This window comes from Scyliorhinus torazame, chromosome 21 (genome assembly GCF_047496885.1).
Source record: "Scyliorhinus torazame isolate Kashiwa2021f chromosome 21, sScyTor2.1, whole genome shotgun sequence".
Taxonomy (NCBI): Eukaryota; Metazoa; Chordata; class Chondrichthyes; order Carcharhiniformes; family Scyliorhinidae; genus Scyliorhinus; species Scyliorhinus torazame.
This window is the reverse complement of record NC_092727.1, coordinates 64,453,090-64,480,836: the sequence shown is the minus strand read 5'-3', so window position 1 is coordinate 64,480,836 and position 27,747 is coordinate 64,453,090. Positions and strand designations below refer to the sequence as shown.

At 52.4% G+C, this 27,747-nt stretch overlaps 1 protein-coding gene across 1 annotated transcript in view; it reads right to left on the bottom strand.

The window, feature by feature from the left end:
• Positions 1-27,747, bottom strand: part of LOC140398056 (KAT8 regulatory NSL complex subunit 1-like) — a 341,917-nt gene that overhangs the window by 299,303 nt on the left and 14,867 nt on the right. The window contains exon 2 of the mRNA XM_072486268.1: positions 1,341-2,733. Within this exon, the coding sequence (XP_072342369.1) occupies positions 1,341-2,659 (1,319 nt within the window). The 5' untranslated portion in view covers positions 2,660-2,733. The remainder of the gene's footprint in view (positions 1-1,340; positions 2,734-27,747) is intronic.

Sequence of the window (27,747 nt, the reverse complement as noted above, 5' to 3'; positions counted from 1 at the left end):
GACCAGGCAAATTTCCTTCCCGAAAAGACATTTGTGAACCACAATGTTGTGATCATTAAACGTTCAGATTTTTATTGAATTCAAATTCCACCACCCAGCTCTCCAGTCCATTACCCTTGGTCTCTGGATTACTAGTCCCTCGACATTACCACTATACCCCACCCCCACCTTTTATAAAATCCTTTTGTAAAACCGCACATCCACTATTCCAAAGTCAAGTTCGTTGCATTTTAATCCTTTTGGTTCGGCAATACCTTTATTTTAAAATTTAGCTGGTGCCGCCCAACAATTTTCCTTGAAGAATTGCCACTTTCTCAACTGTTATTGCCGTGTCGTTGAAAACTGCCGCAACGAATAGAGAATATCAACCTGTTGCTCTCACTCACTCAAAAAAGGACCCTTTCTATGATACCAACTCCAATTCAGGATCCTGGCTTCAGTTGGTTCACAATGCCGTTTATTAAGGAATTCCAAATCATGATGGTTATATCATACGTTTGGGACAGACACAACTTGATGCAAACACAATTTGTCATCAAAATTAGCTGCAGCTGAGTTCACTCAGACGAGTCAGAGTTGAAATGACTACATCCAACCAATAAAATGGGTCACAGCCACTGAAAAAACTACACGTCATTCTGGTTTCTTGAGTATCCCTAATTTTAATCAGTTCACCACTGATGACGATGGCTCCAGCTGCCTGGACCTCCAACTCTGGAATCCCCTTCCTGGACCCTCACACCTCTCTTTCTTACTTGAAGGTCTTCTTCTTCAAACCTACCCAGTCTTCTTCTTCAAACCTACCTGTGACAAAGCTTTTAGCCATCTGCTCTTATATTACCTTCTGTGGGCCATTGACTGATTTTGTACCTTTGGGGTGTTTAATTATGTTTAAGGTGCTATATAAATACAAGATGTGTTATTTTTGTACAATACAAGCCAACCATCAGTTAGCTGGCAGGTGAAGGAAATCCTCACATTTTATTGCCATAGTCTCCAAATCGTTAGATACCATCAGTTTCCCATTGGGGATCGATACAATGACAAACACTGAACAAGGCTACCCAACCTGCTTAAGCAATTTTACTGGTTACAATCCTACAAGTTGGCCACTGCTCATTTTTTCTACCTTGTTTTTCTGAAAATGAAGTTCATCCCCGAACCCCAGCTTTAGCTTCAGCCTTTAGGAACTAAGTCAATTATACAAATGCAACAACCAAAATTCAAACTGCATTGGGCCAAAACACCAATAGTCCGAAAACAAACATTTTAAATGCATTTTTCCGTTTGACTCTTGCAAACATCTCTCACATGTATCAAATGCTTCAGTTGATACTCACACTGGCATGTGACATTGCTCCATATCCACTTTGGTCAATGATTCCTCTTCAAGGTCAGACTCCCCACCAGAGCTGCTCTCTGTAACATCGGAATCAAAGGCATTCTCACTGAATCGTAGCTTTGAGTCAGAGCTTGAAATAAATTTTTCAAGCCCTTTAGATGCTGAACTGCTCTTAAAGAAATTTGTCAATGTTTCTGAAGTGCTTTCACCCCCTTTACACGAGGCGGAATCAGATTTACAAGCAAAAACCAACTGTGGATTTCGCAATGATCCATCCTGACGTTTCAGACAGTCCAAATGTGGAAGCTTGGGTACAGTTTGCTCCACAAATCCTCCCAATTGTTGCTGGACATGACGCTCTACCTGCTTTGCCTGAACCACTTCCAGTCGTTTCCGAAGCCTGCAAGCCCTTCTTTGAATTTCACTTTGCCTGGTTTTAGCCAGCAGCGTCCTACTGTGAAGCTCTGTACCCAAAATGTTAATGGTGTTTGTTTTTGAAACAGAAGACTTGTGTTCATCGGTATTTCCAGAAACTCCACTAGCAGAGCCCTCTGTCGAAGATATAGCCCCAGCCTTAACAATACCATTTTCTCCAAACTCCGGGTGCCTGGCAGCCTCCGATTTGGATAAATCCTCAGTGATAGTGCTCAATTCTTCCAAGGTACTTGGTTCTCCTGTCACTTCCCTTTTTGTTGTATTACTGTTGGATGCCAATTTGCTGGAATCTTCCACTTGGTTGGACCCAATGCGTGGCAGCCCTGCGGCAATGGCCTTTCCCGCAACCTCTGCACCAATCAGGTCAGAATCTGCATGTACATTAACAGCAGACTTCTTGGCTAAGCCATTCACTGGTGGTTGTGGGGGAGAAGGCCATGAAGATTGGATACTACTTGTACTCATTGTTTTCAAAAGGCCAGGAGAAAATTCCAAGGCTGGCTGCCCGCCAACCAGTTCTGCCCTTATCACACCAGTGTCTAGTAACGAATGGGACAGAATGGTATGCGACTTAATGACCGCGTGCTTGCTGAACGATCCTTGTAGTTTCAGTGATTCTGGGGGAAGAGCTGGACGGGATGCTGCATCAAGACAGCGGTATGGGGATACCAACATGAGGCGATCTTCGTTCCTGGAGTTGTTCCGGAAATCCAGACCGTGGTCGTCTGCAAAGGCTTTCCGTTTGGTATTGCTATTAAGGGATTTGCTATTGTCACTGTCTGTTGTGCCTGATGGAGAGAGGGAGGAGGATGGTGTCGCCAGTTTGAACCTATGATGAGCTTCAGTTGCCGCTTCTGTGAGAGCGGGCGCCATCGCAGCCATGCAGCGCTGAGACGCAGACACACTGGCCTCTCCAACCACAGAGGCCAGCTCTACTCCCTCCTCCTCCTGCTAGCCTGAAAGAAAAACAAAACAAAATTTACTACTTGATCACCAACCACTTAACTGACATCTCCTTCAATACTATTCATCTTCATTCACCTTATCTTGAATTAATTTCAAGCACTAAATTTCTAATTTTCAGTTTTCATTATATTTGCTTAAATTGGTTATTTCAAGTTGCAGGATAAGTCAAACATTTAGTACAAACAAAACTGTGAATTATCAGTGGACTTATTCGCCTGCTTCAAGAGGTTGAAGAGGATAATTAAACAGCCACACAACCCAATCAGGTTGACAAGATCGTGTCCAAATGCTAGAATTCAAATTAATTCTTTACTACATAAGTGTTTAAAAAACAGTGCAAGAAACTATGGAGTCATGAACACAGCCCAGTCCATCATGCAAACCCACCTCCCACCCATTGACTCGGTCTACACCTCCCGAGGTCATCAATTAATCCCATCTTGTTTCAATATGAGGTTTAGTATAGCCTGCTCTCTACTTGGCTCCAGAATGTACTGTTAAAAGAAACTATCCTAAAAACATTATATGATCTCCTCACCGAGGATAACGTTGCCCATCCTGTCTATCTATAGATTAAAATTCCCCATGTGTATCGCTGTACCTTTCTGACAAGCTACCATTATCTCTTCCTTTATATTGTCCTACCGTGTAGTTACAATTCGGGCACTTGCGTACCAGTCCCACAAGTGACTTTTGCTTTTATTCTTTTCTTCATCTCAACACAAACCCATTTCTTTAATTTAGGTCACCACTCTCTGCATGAATTGATCAGGATTAGTGTGCCCCATATGCTCAGTGCTCAACCTAACCAGGTCCAGTCCTCAGGCTCCTGCACATCACTCCCAAATTGCTCCTCATGTTTTCCCATACATGCACCTACACCGAGCACTCTTGACCATTTCAGGTGCTTTATGGAAGTCATGTTCTGCAGCTTTTTTATTTTGAAAGCAGAAAGCTCAGTGAAATGCAGAAACTATGAAAAGTAGGAGAGATGGTCAAAAATATACAGGCACTGGTATGCAAAACATATTGCCTAGCCAATTGCGACAAAGAGCATAATGAGCCACCACCGTTGCAGCTTTATCAGTGGGCATCAGACCAGGCACCACCCAGATATGCATTCACTGCTTGCATCGAGATCCTGAACTAGATAAATTAGCTGTAGTGCACAAAGGACCACAGACATCTTCCTTCAGTAGAGAAGGAGACAATTAGTTATAACGCTGGAGGGGCATGCAGAGGACAAGGTAAAGAGGCAGGGGGAACTTTTTCAGCCAGTGCAGGAATTTAACCCTCACTGGTGGCATCATTCTGCACGACATACTAAGCAATCTTTTTTTAAAAATGTATTTTATTACAAACATGTATCAAAACAGGTTACAGCGAATAAATACTGGGAAACATACTTCCCAACAATCAACTATCCAGTCTGTACAGGTTTTTCCCCTTTTTCACCCCCACCCCTCCGCCACGATGAACAACCCCTCAAACACGGTCACAAACATCCCCCACCTTTCCTCAAACCCCCCTGAAGAGCCCCATAGCTCATACTGTATCTTCTCTATCACAGGTAGTCGTACAGATCACCCAACCAAGCCACTATCCCCGGTGGCAATGCTGACCGCCACTCCAGCAAAATTTGCCGCCTTGCAATCAAGGAGGTGAAGGCCAAGATATCGGCCTTCCTCCTGTCCATGAGCTCCGGCTTCTCTGAAATGCCAAATATCGCCAAAGGGTCCGGGTCCACCTTCTCCTCCACTATCCTGGCTAAGACTGTGAACACTCCCGCCCAGAATCTTCCCAATTTTTCGCAACCCCAAAATATATGCGGTGATCGTTGGCCCCTGCCCACATCTCTCACTTATCTGACACCTCCTGAAAGAACCCACTCATTCTCGCCTGAGTCATATGCATCCTGTGCACCATCTTGAACTGTATCAGGCTCATCCTTGCACAAGAGGAAATCCTATTTACCCTACGCAGTGCCTCATTCCATATTCCCCAATTGATCTCCCCTTCCAACTCCGCTTCCCATTTCTCCTTGATCTTCACCACCTGCTCGCCTCCCTGCTCCCCCAGCCATTTGTATATATCCCCAATTCTTCCCTCCCCTTCCACATCCAGAAGCAGCAGTCGCTCCAGCCAGAATTGATGAAGGGGAGCCAGTGGATGTGGTGCGTTTGGACTTTCAGAAGGTTTTTGACGAAGTCCCGCATAAGAGATTAGCATGTAAAAGTAAAGCACATGGGATCTGGGATAGTGTAACGAGAGGCGTAGAAAACTGGTTGGCAGACAGGAAACAAAGTAGGAATTAATGGGTAGTTTTCAAATTAGCACACTAATGGGGTACCTCAGGCATCAATGCTAGGACCCCAGCTATTGACAACATATGTGAATGATTTAGAGGAGGGCAGATGCAGGAAAGATGTTCCCGATGGTGGGCGTGTCCAGAGCCAGGGGTCACAGTCTGAGGATATGGGGTACACTATTTAGGACAAAGATGAGTGATGTGGTCAGCCTGTGAAATTTGTTACCACAGGAAGTAGCTGAGGCCAAAACATTGAATGGTTTCAAGAAGCAGAAAGATATAGTACTTCGGGCAAAGGGGATCACATGATATGGGGGGAAAACTGGATTAGGCTATTGAGTTGGATGATCAACTATGATCACAATGAATACCAGAGCAGGCTTGAAGGCCCAAATGGCCTCCTCCTGCTCCTATCTTTTCTATGGTTCACTATCCACGTCCAAAAATTTCTTAAATATAAATTGACTTAAAATTATGGTTTGATATATAATCAAAGACCCCTCCCACCCAGCTTACTCACTCTTCCATTGGGCAGGAGATAGAAAAGTCTGAGAACACGCGCGAACAGACTCAAAAAACAGCTTCTTCCCCACTGTTAACAGACTCCTAGACAACCCTCTTATGGACGGACCTTATTAACACTACACCCCTGCATGCTTCACCCGATTCCGGTGTTTATGTAGTTACATTGTGTACCTTGTGTTGCCCCATTATCTATTTTCTTTTCATGTACTTAACGATCTATTGAGCTGCTCGCAGAAAAATACTTTTCACTGTACCTCGGTACGCGTGACATACATACATACATACATAGATACATAGAAGATAGGAGCAGGAGGCCTTTTGGCCCTTCGAGCCGGCTCCATCATTTATCACGATCATGGCTGGTCATCCAACTCAATAGCCTAATCCTGCTTTCTCCCTTTGATCCCATTCTCCCCAAGTGCTATATCCAGTCGCCTCTTGAATATATTCAAAGTTTTAGCAGCAACTACTTCCGGTGGTAATTAATTCCACAGGCTCACCACTCTTTGGGTGAAGAAATGTCTCCTTATCTCTGTCTGAAATGGTTTACCCTGAATCCTCAGGCTGTGACCCCTGGTTCTGGACACACCCATCATTGGTAACATCTTCCCTGCATCTACCCTGTCTATTCCTGTTAGAATTTTCTAAGTCTCAATGAGATCCCCCCTCATTCTTCTGAACTCCAGCGAGAACAATCCCAACCTAGCCAATCTCTCCTCATATGACAGTCCCACACAATAAACAAAATCCAAATAAACTGTAAAACGTTCTGGTGTGTGGAAGGGAATGCCCCGATTCTGCAAATGGTCTATCAGAACAAAAATTACTCAACTCAAACATTTGACAAATATATAAGTACAATAGTAGACAGCATTTCAGTTTTTCTCAGGTGCCATCTTGCACCTGATGACACCGGTGAGTCGCACTGCAATCTTTTTCAATATTACATTAAAGGCTTCATATATTTCATAGATGTTTACAGCATGGAAACAGGCCCATCTTGTCCATGCCGCCCAATTTCTATCACCAAGCTAGTCCCGCGTCCGCATTTGGCCCATATCCATGTATACCCACCCTGCCCATGTCACTGTCTGACTTTTTTTTTTAAGGAAAAAAATTGTACCCACCTCTACCACTGTCTCTGACAGCTCATTCCAGATGCTCACCCTGTGTGTGAAGAAATTTCCCCTCTGGTCTCTTTTGTATCTCTCTCCTCTCACCTTAAACCTATGCCCTCTAGTTCTAGACTCCTCTACCTTTGAGAAAGGATGTTGACTATCTGCCTCATCTATGCCCCTCATTATTTTATAAACCTCTATAAGATCTTCCCCAAGCCTACCTACGCTCCTGGGAACATATTATTGTTGTGTGCTGATCTTTCTCACTGCACTTGCTGTGACTAAATTAGTGGCAATGTGTACACTGTATTTACACTATAACTGCACTGAAAACCTATTATAAACTGGTTTATTTGATATTTCATTTAAAAAATTAAATCTAAGAAACACATGAATAGAAAGGGATATTGAATTGCTGATAAATGGGTCATATGCCAAGTTGCTGTACCAATCAGAACAATGTCCCCAGTATAATTCTCAGACCCATGTTCAGTTAGAACCGTGAAAACTTTAAGAGCACAGGAGGCCAATCTGCCCATCTTGTCCAAGCCTGGCCAAGTACACCCAGGTCTCCTTTTTAATCACACCTTCCAGTAACCGGTCCATAGCCCACAACATGTAATAAAGGTGGCAGGGTAGATGATGTGTTGCAATACCTGGGTGATCCAGTTCAAAAACTTCTGCACAAAGTGTCTGCGGCTGGAGGAACTTCAACTCAGTCACTGAGCTGGAGGCCAAGCTGCAGATCCTGTAATGCATCAGGGCGGAGGTAAATTACCTGAACACTTTGTACCAGGAGGCAGTCACACCCCTTAAGATCGGGCCATCTGATTTAGCCAGTGAACAGAGACCAGAGCGTGTGACTGCAAGTGAGGGAGTTATGGGGGCCTTAAGCTTTGCAATTGGCCAACAGATCCATGCTCTTGCAACTGTAGGAGCAACAGTGCATGAGCTAAGTGACCATGATTCCGTTCAAACGGGGAATTAATAGTAAATCGGGGACAATATAATCAAGGGTATAAACACTATCCTCTGCAGCCAAGAGCATGTGTCCAGAGGCTATTTTGCCTGTCCATTGCCAGGGTTTGGGACATCAGTTCTGAGCTGGAGATAAACTTGCAGTGTGAGGAGCAGGAGGTGGGCGTTGGATTACAACGTACATCCAGTGATGCAAATGAGTACCAACAACCTAGGTAGAATTAGGAAAGTAGTTCTGCTGAGGGAGTCTGAACAACTCGGGGCTAAAATAAAAAGCAGAAACTCAAGATAATAATTACTGGATTACTACTTGAGCCAAATTGATTTGGAGAAATCAAATTAGTGTGTTAAATGCACGACTTAGAGATCAGTGTGGGAGAAATGGGAGCTGCACCATGGTAGTTATTACAGAGACATGGCTGCAGGATAACAAACACTGGCACCTGAATGTTGAAGGGTACAGATGTTAGTGTGATTTTGGGTCAGTCTCTCAGAGCAGCACATTTTGGCACCGACCATGAGAAAAGGTTATACTAGATCTGATAATGTACAATGCGACAGGATTATTGAAAACCTCATAGTCAAGGCAGAGGCAAAATATCTATTCAATCAATCCACCATTTCCTCAAGATCCATTATTAATTCCCCATTCTCATTCATAGCCCGAGGCAGCAGTGATCATAATATGATTGACTTTCATTCAGTATGAGGCAGAGCGAAATGGACCGAAGACTAGTGTTTTAACCTTAAAGAAAAGCAATTATGAAGATAGAGCTGGCTGCAGTGAACTAGGAGATTAGGTTACAGGATAGGTCAGTAGAGATGCAGTGGCAGACATTTAAGGCGATATTTCAGAATACTCAGAAAACACATTCCCGTGAGAAATAAAGACTAAAGGGGAAGGATGCACACTATCTGTGGCAAACTAAATAAGTTAGAGTTAGGATCAAATTGCAAGTAACAAATTGAAAAGAGAAAATTTTACAATTCCACAGATGAGCGACAGGTCAGGAGATTGGACAGAATATAAAAAACAGGAAAGAATGACTAAAATAATATGGAGGGAGAAATTAGTATATGTGAGAAAGCCAATAAGGACTTCCGGTGGCAGCCATGAAAGAGTAGGTCGCAAATTTGGTAGCTCCCGCTCGGGATAGACCTTTGGACCTTTTCCCCCATTTTTTCTCGGATTTTACATGAAAAATCGATAGTAGACGCGACCGTGAGAAGGAGACCCACATCAGTGCATGGATAGGCGGACTAGGAGTGCTCACAAAGGAAGAAATAGTCAAACAGAGAAGGTCGCCGTTGAAGCTGCAGTGGGAAAAAGCATGGTGGATGAGCGGAGTTCTGGCTCGACGACCCAGCGGTCGACAGAGCAGTTGATGAAGTTTATCCAAGAGGGCTTCGCCAAGCAGAAACAGGAATGCTTGGACCCGATTAGGGAATCGATTGCTTGGCTGGATTAGAGATTGGACGCCCAAGATCGGGCGATCCAGAAAGTGGAGAAGGCACTGAACGAGCACGAGGAACACCAAACAGCAATGGAGACGGAGATGGGGATGCTGAGAGACCAACAGAAAAGGCTCCAGGAGACGGTGGAGGATCTAGAGAACAGGTCCCGCCGGCAGAACCTGAGGATCGTTAGTCTCCCGGAGGGGTCTGAAGGAGCGGATGCAGGGGCATATATAGCAGGTATGCTCGAGAAGCTAATGGGGATGGGACATTCACCCGACCCCTGGTGGTGCACAGAACACTAGTGACGAAGCCGCATGTAAGTGACCCCCCCCCCCCCCCCCCCCCCCCCCAACACCCCCGAGGGCGATGGTCGTGAGATTGCACAGGTACCTGGATAAGGAGCGTATTCTACGGTGGGCCAAGCAGACACAGAGCTGTAGGTCGGAGAACAGCATCCTGCGCATTTACCAAGACCTGAGCGCGGGCGTGGCCAGGAGAAGAGCGGGATTCAACCAGGTAAAGTCCACTCTTTTCAAGAAGGTGAAGTTTGGACTGCTGTCACCGGCCCGTCTTTGGGTCACCTATGAGGAGCAACACTTCTATTTTGAGTCGCCCGAGGAAGCGATGGACTTTGCCAGAAGGAAAAGGCTGGCAGGGGACTGAGGTGTTTGAACTTTGCTGCAGTGTTCACGGGAAAAATACTTTTGTTTTTGCACTATATTTGTAATGCCTTCTGTATCGATCCTGGAGCTGCCGCGTGTTTTTGTAAGTTAAAGTTTGCATTTGTACTGGTGGGGGAACGGAGGTGTGAATTTTCGATGTGGTGTTTTTCTTTTTGTTTCTTTCGGTTAACTGGGCCGGGAAAGCTTTCTCTTGCATATGTGTGTCCGAGCAGGGGCGGTGGGGCGGATACAATAGGTGGGAAAATGTTTGGCTGTATGGGCTTGGCCTACCAAGCTAGCTGGCTCACAGAAGCTTAGTGGGAGGTGAGCAGATGTTATGCTTGTTGAAGGTGGCTGTTTTTACTGTGCTGTTACTGGGGGAGGGGGGGGGGGGGGGAGGGGGGGGGGGGATTGCCCTGATGTTGCTGGGGGACAAAAGGAAGGTCGGGGACAGAGGCTGTCTGGGGGCGGACCTGTGGGTGCGCGAGCTGGAGACTGGCCTAAGAAAGGTGATGGCTGATTGGCAGAGGGAGGGCGAGAAGCCCCCGACCAGGCTGATCACGTGGAACGTTAGAGGGCTGAATGGGCCGGTTAAGAGGGCAAGCGTGTTAGCGCACTTGAGGGGATTGAAGGCGGACGTGGCAATGTTACAGGAGACGCATCTTAGGCTAATCGATCAGACTAGACTAAGGAAAGGATGGGTCGGGCAGGTATTTCATTCGGAGTTGGACTCAAGACTAGAGGGGTCGCGATCCTGATTAAAAAGCAAGTGTCATTCGAGGCGGGAAGAATAGTTGTGGATGTGGGAGGTCGGTACATTATGGTTCGTGGGAAGCTGGATGGGCTGCCGGTGGTACTTGTGAATGTCTACGCGCCAAACTGGGATGACGTGGAGTTTATAAGGAGAATGTTGGGGGAGACACTTCAACACAGTCGTTGACCCTACGTTAGACCTGTCGAGCTCAAAGTCAGGCAGCCACCAATGGCAAAGGAGTTAAAGGGGCTTATGGAGCAGATGGGAGGAGTGGACCCATGGAGGTTTGGGCAGCCGAGAGTGAAGAAGATTTCTTTCTACTCACATGTACATAAAGTGCACTCCCGGATCGACTTTTTCATCTTGAACAGGGCTTTACTGACGGGGGTAGTGGACACCGAGTACTCAGCGATCACGGTCTCTGACTATGCCCCTGGGTGGACTTACAGGTGAGAAAGGAGCGTGGCCAGCGCCCGCATTGGACATCGGACTGTTAGCGGATGAGGTGGAGAGTGGGTGGGTGAGGAAATGTATCCAGAACTATCTGGAAGTTAATGACATGGGGGAAGTCTCGGCAGCAATGGTCTGGGAGGCGCTGAAGGTGGTGGTCAGAGTGGAGCTGATTTTGATACAGGCCCACAGGAAGGAGGTAGATAGAGCAGAGACGGATCGACTGATAGGGGAAATACTTCAGGTCGACAGGAGATATGCGGAGACCCCAGAGGCAGGGCTGTTAAGAGAACGACAGAGGCTACAGGCGGAGTTTGGCTTGCTAACTACAGGGAAGGCGGTGGAGCAGCTGAGGAAGGGGAGGGGGGGCGACATAGGACTATGGAGAGAAGGCCAGCATAATGCTTTCGCAGCTTCTCAGAAAGAGAGAGGCAGCGAGGGAGATTGGGAAAGTGAAGGACAGAGACGGGAACTTGGTCGGAGATTCAGAAATGGTTCAAGGGGTTTTATAGCAGGCTATGAGTCGGAACCCCCAGCTGGGCCGGAAGGAATTAGGCAATTCTTAGGGGGGGGCTGAGGTTCCCGAAGGTGGAGGAAAGGCTGGTAGAAGGGCTCGGGCCCCGATAGGGATTGAAGAAATAACAGAAGGCCATACAGTCGGGAAAAGCCCCGGGGACGGACAGGTACCCAGTGGAGTTCTATAAAGATTTCTCTGGGATTCTGGGGTCGCTGCGAAGGAGGACATTTAATGAGGCAAGGGAGAGAGGGAGGCTTCCCCCGACGATGTCACAGGCCACAATCTCACTGATTTTGAAGCGGGAGAAGGACCCGGAGCTATGCAGGTCCTACAGGCCGATCTCCTTACTAAATGTTGACGCCGAACTGTTGGCCAAAATCTTGTTCTCAAGGATTAAGACTGCATTCCGGAGGTGATTGGGGAGGACCAGACTTGGATCCAAATGCAGGTTCCCTCCCCAAATCCCATTTTGGAGAGCACATCCATCACATAGGTGTTATATCCTGGCAAAAGCTTTCTCCTGGTCTAAGCCGGTGAGGTTGGCGTCTCCCCACAGTCCTGCATGTAGGCAAGCGCATCCCTGAGTAGCACACCATCAGAGATATTCCTGCCGGGCACAGCACAGGTCTGGACAGGGTGGATCACGGAATCCACAGCAGGCTTGACCCATTAGTCTTGGACAGAAATTTTATGGTTCATATTTAAAAGAGAAGTGCACTGCCAATTTCTAATTTCTTCCCTTCTGCTTGTACATGAGGATGATACTGCCTGTCCTCGTTTCTGACAAGGAACCGATCAGCAGGCGTGGAGTGCAGTCGGCGCCCGGCCGGCGAAGGCAGGCGGCGCCCGGCCGGCGAAGGCAGGCGGCGCCCGGCCGGCGGCGCTCTGATGGTGTCGGTAGACGGCGCTCTGATGGTGTCGGTAGACGGTGCTCTGACGGTGTCGGTAGACGGTGCTCTGATGGTGTCGGTAGACGGTGCTCTGTCGGTGTCGGTAGACGGTGCTCTGTCGGTGTCGGTAGACGGTGCTCTGATGGTGTCGGTAGACGGTGCTCTGATGGTGTCGGTAGACGGTGCTCTGTCGGTGTCGGTAGACGGTGCTCTGTCGGTGTCGGTAGACGGTGCTCTGATGGTGTCGGTAAACGGTGCTCTGTCGGTGTCGGTAGACGGTGCTCTGATGGTGTCGGTAGACGGTGCTCTGATGGTGTCGGTAGACGGTGCTCTGATGGTGTCGGTAGACGGTACTCTGATGGTGTCGGTAGACGGTACTCTGATGGTGTCGGTAGACGGTACTCTGATGGTGTCGGCGTCGCCAAATCGTGGGAGAGAAAGCTGAGAAGTGACATCACAGTAAAGCTGTGACCTGATTGGTTGGTAGGGAATCGTTGTTAAATTTGAAAAACAATATTGAGAAAACTGATTAATTAACTTAGTAGAGGAGTAACTAAACCTGAGGGAGGAGATTGGTATCTAGCATTTAATTTTACAGTAGCAATCTAGTGCCAGGGACCATATAGTTAATTGTAACTTAATCTAATAACAATTTAATAAGTATTTATTTCAGATTAATTAACTCATGCTTAAATGTCACTCAGCTGGGTGCAGTGCTCCAACTGTAAGATGCGGGAGATCCGTGACACTTCCAGCATTCCGGTCGTCTACATCTACAGGAAGTGTGACGAATGGCAGCTCCTCACAGACCACGGGTTTCAGTTGGAGCAGCAGTTGGATGCACTTAGGAGTGTGCAGGTGGCGAAAAGCGTTATAGATAGGAGTTGTAGAGGCGTGGTCACATCCAAGGTGCAGGCAGACAGATGGGTGACCACGCGAAAGGGCAGGCAGTCAGTGCAGGAATCCCCTGTGGCTATGCCCCTCTCTAATAAGAACACAGTTTTGGATACTGTTGGGGGGCGGGGGGCTATCAGGGGAGAGCATATGCAGGAGAGCAATAGCTTTGCGCAGGTGAAGGAGACACAGCCTGAGTGAGACACATCCAGAGTGGGAATTGGAACTTGGTAATTTGGTGCAGTGAGGTAATCAGGAAAGGTATGTGGCAAGTCTAATTCTGCTGTTTTTCAGTTAAAGGTGCAGTGTGTAGCTTCGTGTCCGATTGGCTGAAGCTGCCCCCACCCTAATTGCTGAGAGGCAGTTATCTGTCAGTCACCTGAGGCCTGTTTAGTGGCACAAGGGTGTACATTGTATTCTTCTGTTTGAAGCTTAAGTAGTGTGAGTCACCCTGGTTAGCTGAGGTCTGTATAAAAGACAGACAGAAAGTGCACTCAGTAAGCTTTGCGCAGGTCAAGGAGACACAGCCTGAGTGGGAATTGGATCTTGGTAATTTGGTGCAGTGAGGTAATTCGGTGCGGAGTGGGAGAAGGTGCTGTTTCCCTACCGTTTTGTTCTCTTTCTTCTGGCCTGTAACTGTTAATCTGCAGGGAAAGAACCAGGGAGCATCCTAGGAAGGCAAGTGATTTTTATTTTTTATAGTGGGTCAAGGAATGTGCTGCCAGAGGTAGTAGTAGAGGCGGGTACAATTGTGTCTTTTAAAAAGCATTTAGATAGTTACATGGGTAAGATGGGTATAGAGGGTTATGGGCCAAGTGCGGGCAACTGGGACTAGCTTAATGGTAAAAACTGGGCGGCATGGACTGGTTGGGCCGAAGGGCCTGTTTCCATGCTGTAAACTTCTATGATTCTAAGGATGTAGCTGGTCTGATGAGTAAGTTTGCGGATGACACCAAGGTTGGTGGATGGCAGATAGTGTTGAGGATTGTCAGAGGATAGAGCAGGAAATAGATAGGTTGGAGGGCAAAGAAATGGTAAATGGAGTATAATTCAGACAAATGTGATGTAATGCATTTTTGTAGGTCTAACATAAGAGGGGAAATATACAGTAAATTAATATAGAAAGTGGCAACACAAATGGACAAGGTAGTCAAGAAAGCATATGGAATGCTTGCCTTCATTGGCTGGGGCATCAAGTATAAAAACTGGCAAGTCTTCATGTATAGAATCTTGATGGGGCCGCACTTGGAATATTGCGCACAATTCTGGTCGCCACACTACCAAAAGGACATGGAGGCTTTGGAGAGGGTATAGAGGAGGTTTGCCAGGATGTTCCTGGTCTGGAGCGTGTTAGTTATGCGGAGAGACTGAATAGACTCTGACTGTTTTCATTAGAATGGGCAGGCACTCTTTCCCAGGATGGAGGGGTCAGTCACTAGGGTTAAGTCCGTGGGGCAGGAGATGTGTGAGGCAAGTTTTTTTATATACACACAGAGGGTGGCGAGTGCCTGGAAAGCGCTGCCAGGGGAGGTTGTGGAAGCAGATACATTAATGGCAACAAATACATGGACAGTGTGGGAAGAGAGGGATATGGCACTAGCAAGTGCTGAGGGTTTTGGCCAAGGGTGGTACCATGACAGGTGCAGACCTGGAAGGCCGAAAAGCCTGTTTTTCTGTGCTGTATTTTGTTTGTCATGATTCTTGTGATCTCGACAGGAAAGACCAGGTCATGCTGTCTATGGGTTACGTATGATACAATCTGGCATAAATGGATTTGCTGATCCTCTAGATGTCTGCGTTGACGTTACCGAGCATTCTTCTTCCTTCAGGCTTCTAATCACAAAGCTCTCTCTACATGTCAGGACATGTCATATGAGGAGCAGTTGAGGATTATGGGTCTGTATTCAATGGAGTTTAGAATGATATGGGGGGATCTGATTGAAACTTACAGGATCCGGAGAGGCTTAGATATAGTGAATGTGGAGAGGATGTTTCTTTCACGAAGAAACTAGAATCCGAGGGCACAGACTCAGACTGAAGGGACGATCCTGTAAAACGGAGTTGAGGAGGAATTTCTTCAGCCAGAGAGTGGTGAATCCTTGGAACTCATTGCCACAGAATGCTGTGAAGGCCAAATCACCAAGTGTCTTTAAGACAGGATAGATAAGTTCTTGATTAATATGGGGATCAAGCAGAATAATGGGGATCAGAAACATATTAGCCATGATGAATGGCAGAGCAGACCCAAAGGGCCTAAATCTGCTCCTTTGTCTTATGGAAGAAACTTGAGTACATCTCATCCTCCCCCATGGAGCATACTCTGGACCAAAAGATGGCCGAGGAGACAAAGACTCAGAACAAAATTTGGTGGATCCCCATCTCTGGGGAGATCCTCCTGACATCAACTGCAGGAGCAGGATCTATTTTATTCTGGAGACAGGGCAGTGCTCCTCATGTATCTCTCACCTCTCCGAGAACCTCTATGTTCACCTGATCGACTTCCTACCAGAGGATCTGAAGAGGGGTTTCACGGTTCTCCACCCTTTGTAATCCATTTTGAGTTCCTCAATGTTCTTGGAGCCCAGGAGGTAATGGTCAGAGTAGAACACTTGTTCAGGTCAATCTGACCGTCAACGCTCAGGATATAAACAGGATGTTTATCTGGAATGGACGAAACAGTCTGGCCACAACCAGGTGTATCTATACATACTCCATCTGCAGGCTGTTGAAGACGTTGCACCACTTCGCATCTTTCACCGCTTCCATCAGAAATCAGAATGTGGCATCCAGTTTGCAGTCTACCCTGCCAGATCGCCCAGCTGCATCGACAAAGCAGTTGAAGTCACCGCCCAGAACAGCCAGCCTAGATAACACCAGCAGTGGGAGCGGAAAGGACAGCCAGCCCGATGTCAACAGATGGCACGGTCACTGGACAAACTTCAGCAGTGGGAAGTTTTGCATTTTCCCCTCAAACCAGGAACAGAGACCAATTACAGCAACGTTAGCTAACACTAGGTATAATCAGAAATAACAATGGCTCGCTCATGGCATGCTCCAGTATCATCAGGCAGCCCAGGGAGGGTGAGGAGAAACAGGTATGATGAGCATTAACAAAACAAAAAAAATCACTAGAGATACAAGATGCTGGTCCGAAACACTGCATCAACTGCTTACAGCATTTAATAATACATAACTGACATTACTGTCAGAAAACCAGCCAAGGAACAGAACTTTAAACTGCTAGGTGACCCTATTCTTTGTCAAATTCGCCTAGTAGAAAGAATATCCAATGCAACTTTCAAGCTTTTGCAGCAACGTGCAGCCAGGGATGACATGCAAAGTGCTACCCCTCCTGAAGATACCTTTCACTGAACATAGAACATACAGTGCAGAAGGAGGCCATTCGGCACATCAAGTCTGCACCGACCCACGAAAGCCCTCACTTCCACCCTATCCTGTAAGTTTCAGGGCAATCCTCCATATTTTTAAAAGGACGCAGGAGAAACCTGACATCTTAAAGTGGCCAGCGCTGGCTGCTCGCTGACAAAACCTCCCAGAAGGCTCGGCGGGACTAACCTAACCTGCCTGTGGATTGGGCTCAGGAAAGGTGCGAGCCACAGGAATCCAGGTGCAGCAGAGACACAGACACACCGGTGATCTAATCACAAGAACAAAGGGAGATGGAGATCAGCAGAGGAGAAGAAAACAGCCCAGCAGGGAGACAAATCGGCCCCATAACAGAAAAAAGATGCGACCTGTTAACGGGATATCGTTCAGGAAGCTCCGGACAAACATCAATAGTTTGTTAAAATTGGCCGACAAGCATTAAACAGGACATTGAAATCGACAAGCAACAGGGTAAGGCAGTTTCAGCCTAAACCGAAACTACCAGTGTCCAGAAATCCATTTGACCTTGAAATTGCTTAGGGGGCAGAGTCAGCCTTTTGAAATTGACTTTTAAAAGAGACATGCTGGGGGGGAAAAGGGGGGAGCTTCTTAGTTTTGTAGAATCGTGACACGAGGGAAGACCAGCCTGCACACCCTTTTCAACCCAAGGAAGGAAGCACCCGGAGACGACAGAGCCCCGAGGATTGTAAGTATCCTCAGTCAACTTGTTGAAGTTCCCGAACTAAGATAAGAGTAGAGGCAAGGGAGGAGGGTAGCGTTTTAAACTCTGGTCATCTTTTGCTAATCTGTAAAATTATGTAAAGGAAGATTTTCGTTGTGTCCGTTAGTATTTTTCTCCCGTAGCAATAAGATAAAGCATAAGTTTTATTCATGTGTGATGTGATATTGGAGAGGTTGATTTTGGTGTTAAGTAAATTGTAAGTTTGAAACTCGTTTGGAGTCTGTCATGTTCTTTTTTTTTCTCTCACTGACACGCTCTGGCAAAGTCACAACTTTTATCCTCGACCATAATTCCGGAGTCGAGAACCGAGGGTGATCTGGGCGCCTCGAAACGCTCACTCAAGGGAGACTGCTGGTTAGGCATAAACAGTGTGATCTCTCTTTTTCTCTCTCTTGGGGAACTACTTATTTAAGGATGACATCCGGGCAACAGTAAGGGATGACATCGGTGCTATGGAGGATAAGGTTGAATCCATTTGGGTGGAAATCAGGAATAGTAAGGCGAAAAAGTCACTGATAGGAGTAATCTATAGGCCACCAAATAGTAACATTATGGTGGGGCAGGCTATAAAGAAAGAAATAACAGATGCATGTAGAAATGGTACAGCAGTTATCATGGGGGATTTTAAATCTACATGTTGATTGGTTTAACCAGGTCGGTCAAGGCAGCCTTGAGGAGGAGTTTATAGAACGTATCCGCGATAGTTTCCTCGAACAGTATGTAATGGAACCTACGAGGGAACAAGCGGTCCTAGATCTGGTCCTGTGTAATGAGACAGGATTGATTCAGGATCTCATAGTTAGGGATCCTCTCGGAAGGAGCAATCACAATATGGTGGAATTTAAAATACAGATGGAGGGCGAGAAGGTAAAATCAAGCACTAGTGTTTTATGCTTCAACAAAGGAGATTACAATGGGATGAGAGAAGAACTAGCTAAGGTAGACTGGGAGCAAAGACTTTATGGTGAAACAGTTGAGGAACAGTGGAGAACCTTCCAAGTGATTTTTCACAGTGCCCAGCAAAGGTTTATACCAACAAAAAGGACGGTAAAAAGAGGGACAATCGACCGTGGATATCTAAGGAAATAAGGGAGAGTATCAAATTGAAGGAAAAAACATACAAAGTAGCAAAGATCAGTGGGAGACGAGAGGACTGGGAAATCTTTAGGGGGCAACAGAAAGCTACTAAAAAAGCTATAAAGAGTAAAATAGATTGAGTAAACTTGCTCAGAATATAAAAACAGATAGTAAAAGTTTCTACAAATACATAAAACAAAAAAGAGTGGCTAAGGTAAATATTGGTCCTTTAGAGGATGAGAAGGGAGATTTAATAATGGGAGATGAGGAAATGGCTGAGGAACTGAACAGGTTTTTTGGGTCGGTCTTCACAGTGGAAGACACAAATAACATGCCAGTGACTGATGGAAATGAGGCTATGACAGGTGAGGACCTTGAGAGGATTGATATCACCAAGGAGGTAGTGATTGGCAAGCTAATGGGGCTAAAGGTAGACAAGTCTCCTGGCCCTGATGGAATGCATCCCAGAGTGCTAAAATAGATGGCTAGGGAAATTGCAAATGCACTAGTGATAATTTATCAAAATTCACTAGACTCTGGGGTGGTCCCGGCGGATTGGAAATTAGCAAACGTGACACCACTGTTTAAAAAAGGAGATAGGCAGAAAGTGGGTAATTATAGGCCAGTGAGCTTAACTTCGGTAGTAGGGAAGATGCTGGAATCTATCATCAAGGAAGAAATAGCGAGACATCTGGATGGAAATTGTCCCATTGGACAGACGCAGCATGGGTTCATAAAGGGCAGGTCGTGCCTAACTAATTTAGTGGAATTTTTTGAGGACATTAACAGTGCGGTAGATAACGGGGAGCCAATGGATGTGGTATATCTGGATTTCCAGAAAGCCTTTGACAAGGTGCCACACAAAAGGTTATTGCATAAGATAAAGATGCATGGCATTAAGGGGAAAGTAGGAGCATGGATAGAGGATTGGTTAATTAATAGAAAGCAAAGAGTGGGGATTAATGGGTGTTTCTCTGGTTGGCAATCAGTAGCTAGTGGTGTCCCTCAGGGATCAGTGTTGGGCCCACAACTGTTCACAATTTGCATAGATGATTTGGAGTTGGGGACCAAGGGCAATGTGTCCAAGTTTGCAGACGACACTAAGATGAGTGGTAAAGCAAAAAGTGCAGAGGATACTGGAAGTCTGCAGAGGGATTTGGACAGGCTAAGTGAATGGGCTAGGGTCTGGCAGATGGAATACAATGTTGACAAATGTGAGGTTATCCATTTTGGTAAGAATAACGGCAAAAGGGATTATTATTTAAATGATAAAATATTAAAACATGCTGCTGTGCAGAGAGACCTGGGTGTGCCCGTGCATGAGTCGCAGAAAGTTGGTTTTCAGGTGCAACAGGTGATTAAGAAGGCAAATGGAATTTTGTCCTTCATTGCTAGAGGGATGGAGTTTAAGACTAGGGAGGCTATGCTGCAATTGTATAAGGTGTTAGTGAGGCCACACCTGGAGTATTGTGTTCAGTTTTGGTCTCCTTACTTGAGAAAGGACGTACTGGCACTGGAGGGTGTGCAGAGGAGATTCACTAGGTTAATCCCAGAGCTGAAGGGGTTGGATTACGAGGAGAGGTTGAGTAGACTGGGACTGTACTCGTTGGAATTTAGAAGGATGAGGGGGGATCTTATAGAAACATAAGATTATGAAGGGAATCGATAGGATAGATGCGGGCAGGTTGTTTCCACTGGCGGGTGAAAGCAGAACTAGGGGGCATAGCCTCAAAATAAGGGGAAGTAGATTTAGGACTGAGTTTAGGAGGAACTTCTTCACCCAAAGGGTTGTGAATCTATGGAATTCCTTGCCCAGTGAAGCAGTAGAGGCTCCTTCATTAAATGTTTTTAAGATAAAGATAGATAGTTTTTTGAAGAATAAAGGGATTAAGGGTTATGGTGTTCGGGCCGGAAAGTGGAGCTGAGTCCACAAAAGATCAGCCATGATCTCATTGAATGGCGGAGCAGGCTTGAGGGGCCAGATGGCCTACTCCTGCTCCTAGTTCTTATGTTCTTATGTACTCGAGTGGAGTAGGTACAGAGTGGCAGTTTGTCCCACCGACAAGAGAGAGAATCACCCAGGCATTGGTGGTGGTTCTGGGATAGCTGTGTGATACAAGTATCAGGGTACCGGTTCGATATAAACGGTGAGCCTGGTTCAGCGCTCTCTCCTGCGGAGTTGCTCCAGTGCGGCATTCCCCGGCCTTCGAAATTCCGAGTCTTGTAGGAGAGAGACAGCCTGTAAGTGGAGTAAAGAGAAAGAAACCCCTACAATCCCCCAACCCATCCTAACCTTTTTGGAGAATAACAGCAATTTAGCATGGCCAATCCATCTACCCTGCACATCTTTGTACTGTGGGAGGAAACCGGAGCACCCAGAGGAAACCCACACAGACACGGGGAGAACGTGCAGACTCTGCACAGTGACCCAGCGGGGAATCGAACCTGGGTCCCTGGCACTGTGAAGCCACAGTGCTAACCACTATGATACCGTGCTGTCCACTGGTTCTGCCAAAATTCCAAAAGCCTGTCATTATTTACCTAGAGTCACAATGATAAATGTCTGCAAATTATTTGAGCAAAAAGGGGCTCACAATACAGCAAGAGTTTGGGGAAAGATCCCTGGATAAAATCAAAGGCTGCAACTCTGGCTGATATTCTCAATCTGTCCAACAGGTATTGCAACCACTTATCACAGACCGCACATGGAAGCTATACTGGTAAACAGCAAACACCAAAGTTCAAAATTACAACTTCTACCAGAAAAAGAGCCAAAACGTTTCACAAGGTGAAATTCACCCATTGCTAAACCGAAACTGCCAGTGTCCAGAAATCCATTTGTCCTTGAAATTGCTTAGGGGGCAGAGTCAGCCTTTTGAAACTGACTTTTAAAAGAGACGTGCTGGGGGGGAAAAGGGGGAGCTCCTTAGTTTTGTAGAATCATGACACGAGGGAAGACCAGCCTGCACGCCCTTTACAACCCAAGGAAGGAAGCACCCGGAGACGACAGAGCCCCTAGGCCATTCACCCTTCTCAAGAGGTTAGCACAAGTACAGAGACTCCTAATCACACCGATTCAAACTTATCTACTCTTTAACAATATAATTTAAACATTTTAAATATTAAATACCCAAAATTGGTTCAATAAACATGTGCAATATTACCAAGTGGCTTAATTGGGGTTTCACCAGGTACAACGGTGGACTCATGAAACCCAAATACAAATGACCATTTAAGAACTGAATAAAACACTGTCAACACAAAGAAATGTCATGATTTTAAATTAGAACAAAAATGTTTTTCCAGCTGTATACCACAAGGATGAAGTGGCAGTGATTAACACCTCCTCACGAGAAACAAAACTTAAGGTGAAGAATGCACAACACTACTCTACAACATAGGCCTGCTGACTCAGACGACATACCAAAAAAACAAAAAAAGCTTGGTAATAACAATGCTGAAACAACACTGCTGCCCAATGAACAGACAGTAACAGCAAATGTAATATCGCAAAAAGCTGAATCAGCTAGTAACAGAGCCCAGTTTGGTTACCATTAGATCGGTCTTATATGCTCATCTGGTCGGGTAGATGCCATTGAAACACTGGTAATTTGTAAACTGTACCTCGTATCAGTGATCAGGAAATGATCACAACAGAGGTGAATTGGGTTAGTGCCTCTCCTCAAGTACATCAGATATGCTGAGTGGTTGCAAGAGTTGATGTTTGACACCAAAGTCCATTTGCAGTGAACACAACTTTAGTCCTGAAGGAAGGACAGTGTCTGGAGCACCATCACAGCACAGGAGTGAATCCAAGGAATGCAAGTAGCAACTTCCAACAATCTCCTCCTGATCATGTCCGACATAATGAAAAGACTTCTGACTGTAAAAGATCAACATCTTATCCCTCTTGACCAAGAATCTGAAATCACCCAACAAGAGCACCAAAACAAAAAATTCCAGTCACAATTACAGAGTTCAAGGGAAGCCACAGCACTGGGCTTCCCAACAGCAGTTTAGGATTAAATCCTGAGCTGGTACAGCATTGAATTTAGCTGACTATGTAGTCTGCATGGACCTACTGGTCAGGAAAAGGGGTCAAAATATCTCCCAGTGCAGAACACTGCAGAAGCCCTCTTGCACGTTAATTCTGATTTGAGGCAGCATCATCACACATTTGGGGGTTAACTGCACACACTGATAAAGGAAACCACAAACAAAAACAATGTTTATAAGGGAGGAGGGAATGCTCTTTACATCATGTGCAACTTCACAAAATGCAAAGGTCTGTGGGATGACTGGGCTGAATGATGAACGCCGGGGGGGGGGGGGAAAGAGTCGGGCGGGGGGGGAAAGAGGCGGGGGGGGAAAGAGGCGGGGGGGGGAACGAGTCGGGGGGGGCGGGGGGGAACGAGTCGGGGGGGAACGAGTCGGGGGGGCGGGGGGGGGAACGAGTCGGGGGGGCGGGGGGGGAACGAGTCGGGGGGGCGGGGGGGGGAACGAGTCGGGGGGGCGGGGGGGGAACGAGTCGGGGGGGCGGGGGGGGAACGAGTCGGGGGGGCGGGGGGGAACGAGTCGGGGGGGCAGGGGGGGGAACGAGTCGGGGGGGCGGGGGGGGGAACGAGTCGGGGGGGCGGGGGGGGAACGAGTCGGGGGGGCGGGGGGGGGAACGAGTCGGGGGGGCGGGGGGGGGAACGAGTCGGGGGGGCGGGGGGGGAACGAGTCGGGGGGGGCGGGGGGGGAACGAGTCGGGGGGGCGGGGGGGGAACGAGTCGGGGGGGCGGGGGGGGAACGAGTCGGGGGGGCGGGGGGGGAACGAGTCGGGGGGGCGGGGGGGAACGAGTCGGGGGGGCGGGGGGGAACGAGTCGGGGGGGCGGGGGGGGAACGAGTCGGGGGGGCGGGGGGGGAACGAGTCGGGGGGGCGGGGGGGGAACGAGTCGGGGGGGCGGGGGGGGGAACGAGTCGGGGGGGCGGGGGGGGAACGAGTCGGGGGGGCGGGGGGGAACGAGTCGGGGGGGCGGGGGGGAACGAGTCGGGGGGGCGGGGGGGAACGAGTCGGGGGGGCGGGGGGAGAACGAGTCGGGGGGGCGGGGGGGAACGAGTCGGGGGGGCGGGGGGGGGAACGAGTCGGGGGGGCGGGGGGGAACGAGTCGGGGGGGCGGGGGGGGGAACGAGTCGGGGGGGCGGGGGGAACGAGTCGGGGGGGCGGGGGGGGGAACGAGTCGGGGGGGCGGGGGGGGGAACGAGTCGGGGGGGCGGGGGGGAACGAGTCGGGGGGGCGGGGGGGGAACGAGTCGGGGGGGCGGGGTGGGAACGAGTCGGGGGGGCGGGGGGGAACGAGTCGGGGGGGCGGGGGGGAACGAGTCGGGGGGGCGGGGGGGGAACGAGTCGGGGGGGCGGGGGGGGGAACGAGTCGGGGGGGCGGGGGGGGAACGAGTCGGGGGGGCGGGGGGGGAACGAGTCGGGGGGGCGGGGGGGGAACGAGTCGGGGGGGCGGGGGGGGAACGAGTCGGGGGGGCGGGGGGGGAACGAGTCGGGGGGGCGGGGGGGGAACGAGTCGGGGGGGGCGGGGGGGGGAACGAGTCGGGGGGGGCGGGGGGGGGAACGAGTCGGGGGGGGCGGGGGGGGGAACGAGTCGGGGGGGCGGGGGGGAACGAGTCGGGGGGGCGGGGGGGAACGAGTCGGGGGGGCGGGGGGGGAACGAGTCGGGGGGGCGGGGGGGGAACGAGTCGGGGGGGCGGGGGGGGAACGAGTCGGGGGGGCGGGGGGGGAACGAGTCGGGGGGGCGGGGGGGGAACGAGTCGGGGGGGCGGGGGGGGAACGAGTCGGGGGGGCGGGGGGGGAACGAGTCGGGGGGGCGGGGGGGGAACGAGTCGGGGGGGGCGGGGGGGGGAACGAGTCGGGGGGGCGGGGGGGGAACGAGTCGGGGGGGGCGGGGGGGGAACGAGTCGGGGGGGGCGGGGGGGGAACGAGTCGGGGGGGGCGGGGGGGAACGAGTCGGGGGGGCGGGGGGGAACGAGTCGGGGGGGGCGGGGGGGAACGAGTCGGGGGGGCGGGGGGGAACGAGTCGGGGGGGCGGGGGGGAACGAGTCGGGGGGGCGGGGGGGGAACGAGTCGGGGGGGCGGGGGGGAACGAGTCGGGGGGGCGGGGGGGAACGAGTCGGGGGGGCGGGGGGGAACGAGTCGGGGGGGCGGGGGGGAACGAGTCGGGGGGGCGGGGGGGAACGAGTCGGGGGGGCGGGGGGGAACGAGTCGGGGGGGCGGGGGGGAACGAGTCGGGGGGGCGGGGGGGAACGAGTCGGGGGGGCGGGGGGGGGAACGAGTCGGGGGGGCGGGGGGGAACGAGTCGGGGGGGCGGGGGGGGAACGAGTCGGGGGGGCGGGGGGGAACGAGTCGGGGGGGCGGGGGGGAACGAGTCGGGGGGGCGGGGGGGAACGAGTCGGGGGGGCGGGGGGGAACGAGTCGGGGGGGCGGGGGGGGAACGAGTCGGGGGGGCGGGGGGGAACGAGTCGGGGGGGCGGGGGGGAACGAGTCGGGGGGGCGGGGGGGAACGAGTCGAGGGGGCGGGGGGGAACGAGTCGGGGGGCGGGGGGGAACGAGTCGGGGGGGCGGGGGGGGGAACGAGTCGGGGGGGCGGGGGGGGGGAACGAGTCGGGGGGGCGGGGGGGGAACGAGTCGGGGGGGCGGGGGGGGAACGAGTCGGGGGGGCGGGAGGGGAACGAGTCGGGGGGGCGGGGGGGAACGAGTCGGGGGGGCGGGGGGGGGAACGAGTCGGGGGGGCGGGGGGGGGAACGAGTCGGGGGGGCGGGGGGGAACGAGTCGGGGGGGCGGGGGGGGAACGAGTCGGGGGGGAACGAGTCGGGGGGGCGGGGGGAACGAGTCGGGGGGGCGGGGGGGAACGAGTCGGGGGGGCGGGGGGGAACGAGTCGGGGGGCGGGGGGGAACGAGTCGGGGGGGCGGGGGGGCAACGAGTCGGGGGGGCGGGGGGGCAACGAGTCGGGGTGGCAACGAGTCGGGGGGGCGGGGGGGGAACGAGTCGGGGGGGGCGGGGGGAACGAGTCGGGGGGGGAAAAGAGTCGGGGGGGCGGGGGGGAAAGAGTCGGGGGGCGGCGGGGAGTCGGGGGGGAAAGAGTGGGGGGGCAGGGGGGAAAGAGTCGGGGGGAAAGAGTGGGGGGCGGGGGGGAAGAGTCGGGGGGGGAAAGAGTCGGGGGGCGGGGGGGGGAAAGAGTCGGGGGGCGGGGGGGGGAAAGAGTCGGGGGGGGCGGGGGGAAAGAGTCGGGGGGGGCGGGGGGAAAGAGTCGGGGGGGGCGGGGGGAAAGAGTCGGGGGGGGGCGGGGGGAAAGAGTCGGGGGGGGGGGGGGGGAACGAGTCGGGGGGGCGGGGGGGAACGAGTCGGGGGGGCGGGGGGGAACGAGTCGGGGGGCGGGGGGGAACGAGTCGGGGGGGCGGGGGGGAACGAGTCGGGGGGGGCGGGGGGGGAACGAGTCGGGGGGGCGGGGGGGAACGAGTCGGGGGGGGCGGGGGGGAACGAGTCGGGGGGGCGGGGGGGGAACGAGTCGGGGGGGCGGGGGGGAACGAGTCGGGGGGGCGGGGGGGAACGAGTCGGGGGGGCGGGGGGGAACGAGTCGGGGGGGCGGGGGGGGAACGAGTCGGGGGGGCGGGGGGGAACGAGTCGGGGGGGCGGGGGGGGAACGAGTCGGGGGGGCGGGGGGGAACGAGTCGGGGGGGCGGGGGGGAACGAGTCGGGGGGCGGGGGGGAACGAGTCGGGGGGGCGGGGGGGAACGAGTCGGGGGGGCGGGGGGGAACGAGTCGGGGGGGCGGGGGGGAACGAGTCGGGGGGGGCGGGGGGGGAACGAGTCGGGGGGGCGGGGGGGAACGAGTCGGGGGGGCGGGGGGAACGAGTCGAGGGGGGCGGGGGGGGAACGAGTCGGGGGGCGGGGGGGAACGAGTCGGGGGGGCGGGGGGGAACGAGTCGGGGGGCGGGGGGGAACGAGTCGGGGGGGCGGGGGGGAACGAGTCGGGGGGGCGGGGGGGAACGAGTCGGGGGGGCGGGGGGGGAACGAGTCGGGGGGGCGGGGGGGAACGAGTCGGGGGGCGGGGGGGAACGAGTCGGGGGGCGGGGGGGGAACGAGTCGGGGGGGCGGGGGGGAACGAGTCGGGGGGGCGGGGGGGAACGAGTCGGGGGGGCGGGGGGGAACGAGTCGGGGGGGCGGGGGGGAACGAGTCGGGGGGGCGGGGGGGGAACGAGTCGGGGGGGCGGGGGGGGAACGAGTCGGGGGGGCGGGGGGGAACGAGTCGGGGGGGCGGGGGGGAACGAGTCGGGGGGGCGGGGGGGGAACGAGTCGGGGGGGCGGGGGGGAACGAGTCGGGGGGGCGGGGGGGAACGAGTCGGGGGGGCGGGGGGGGAACGAGTCGGGGGGGGCGGGGGGGAACGAGTCGGGGGGGCGGGGGGGAACGAGTCGGGGGGGGCGGGGGGGAACGAGTCGGGGGGGCGGGGGGGAACGAGTCGGGGGGGCGGGGGGGAACGAGTCGGGGGGGGGCGGGGGGGGAACGAGTCGGGGGGGCGGGGGGGGAACGAGTCGGGGGGGCGGGGGGGGAACGAGTCGGGGGGGACGGGGGGGGGAACGAGTCGGGGGGGCGGGGGGGGAACGAGTCGGGGGGGGCGGGGGGGGAACGAGTCGGGGGGGCGGGGGGGAACGAGTCGGGGGGGCGGGGGGGAACGAGTCGGGGGGGGGCGGGGGGGAACGAGTCGGGGGGGCCGGGTGGGGAACGAGTCGGGGGGCGGGGGGGAACGAGTCGGGGGGGCGGGGGGGAACGAGTCGGGGGGGGCGGGGGGGGAACGAGTCGGGGGGGCGGGGGGGGGAACGAGTCGGGGGGGCGGGGGGGAACGAGTCGGGGGGGCGGGGGGGAACGAGTCGGGGGGGAACGAGTCGGGGGGCGGGGGGGAACGAGTCGGGGGGGCGGGGGGGGAACGAATCGGGGGGGCGGGGAGGGGAACGAGTCGGGGGGGCGGGGGGGAACGAGTCGGGGGGGCGGGGGGGGAACGAGTCGGGGGGGCGGGGGGGAACGAGTCGGGGGGCGGGGGGGGAACGAGTCGGGGGGGCGGGCGGGGGGAACGAGTCGGGGGGGCGGGGGGGAACGAGTCGGGGGCGGGGGGAACGAGTCGGGGGGGCGGGGAGGGGCGGGAACGAGTCGGGGGGGGCGGGGGGGGGAACGAATCGGGGGGGCGGGGGGGAACGAAT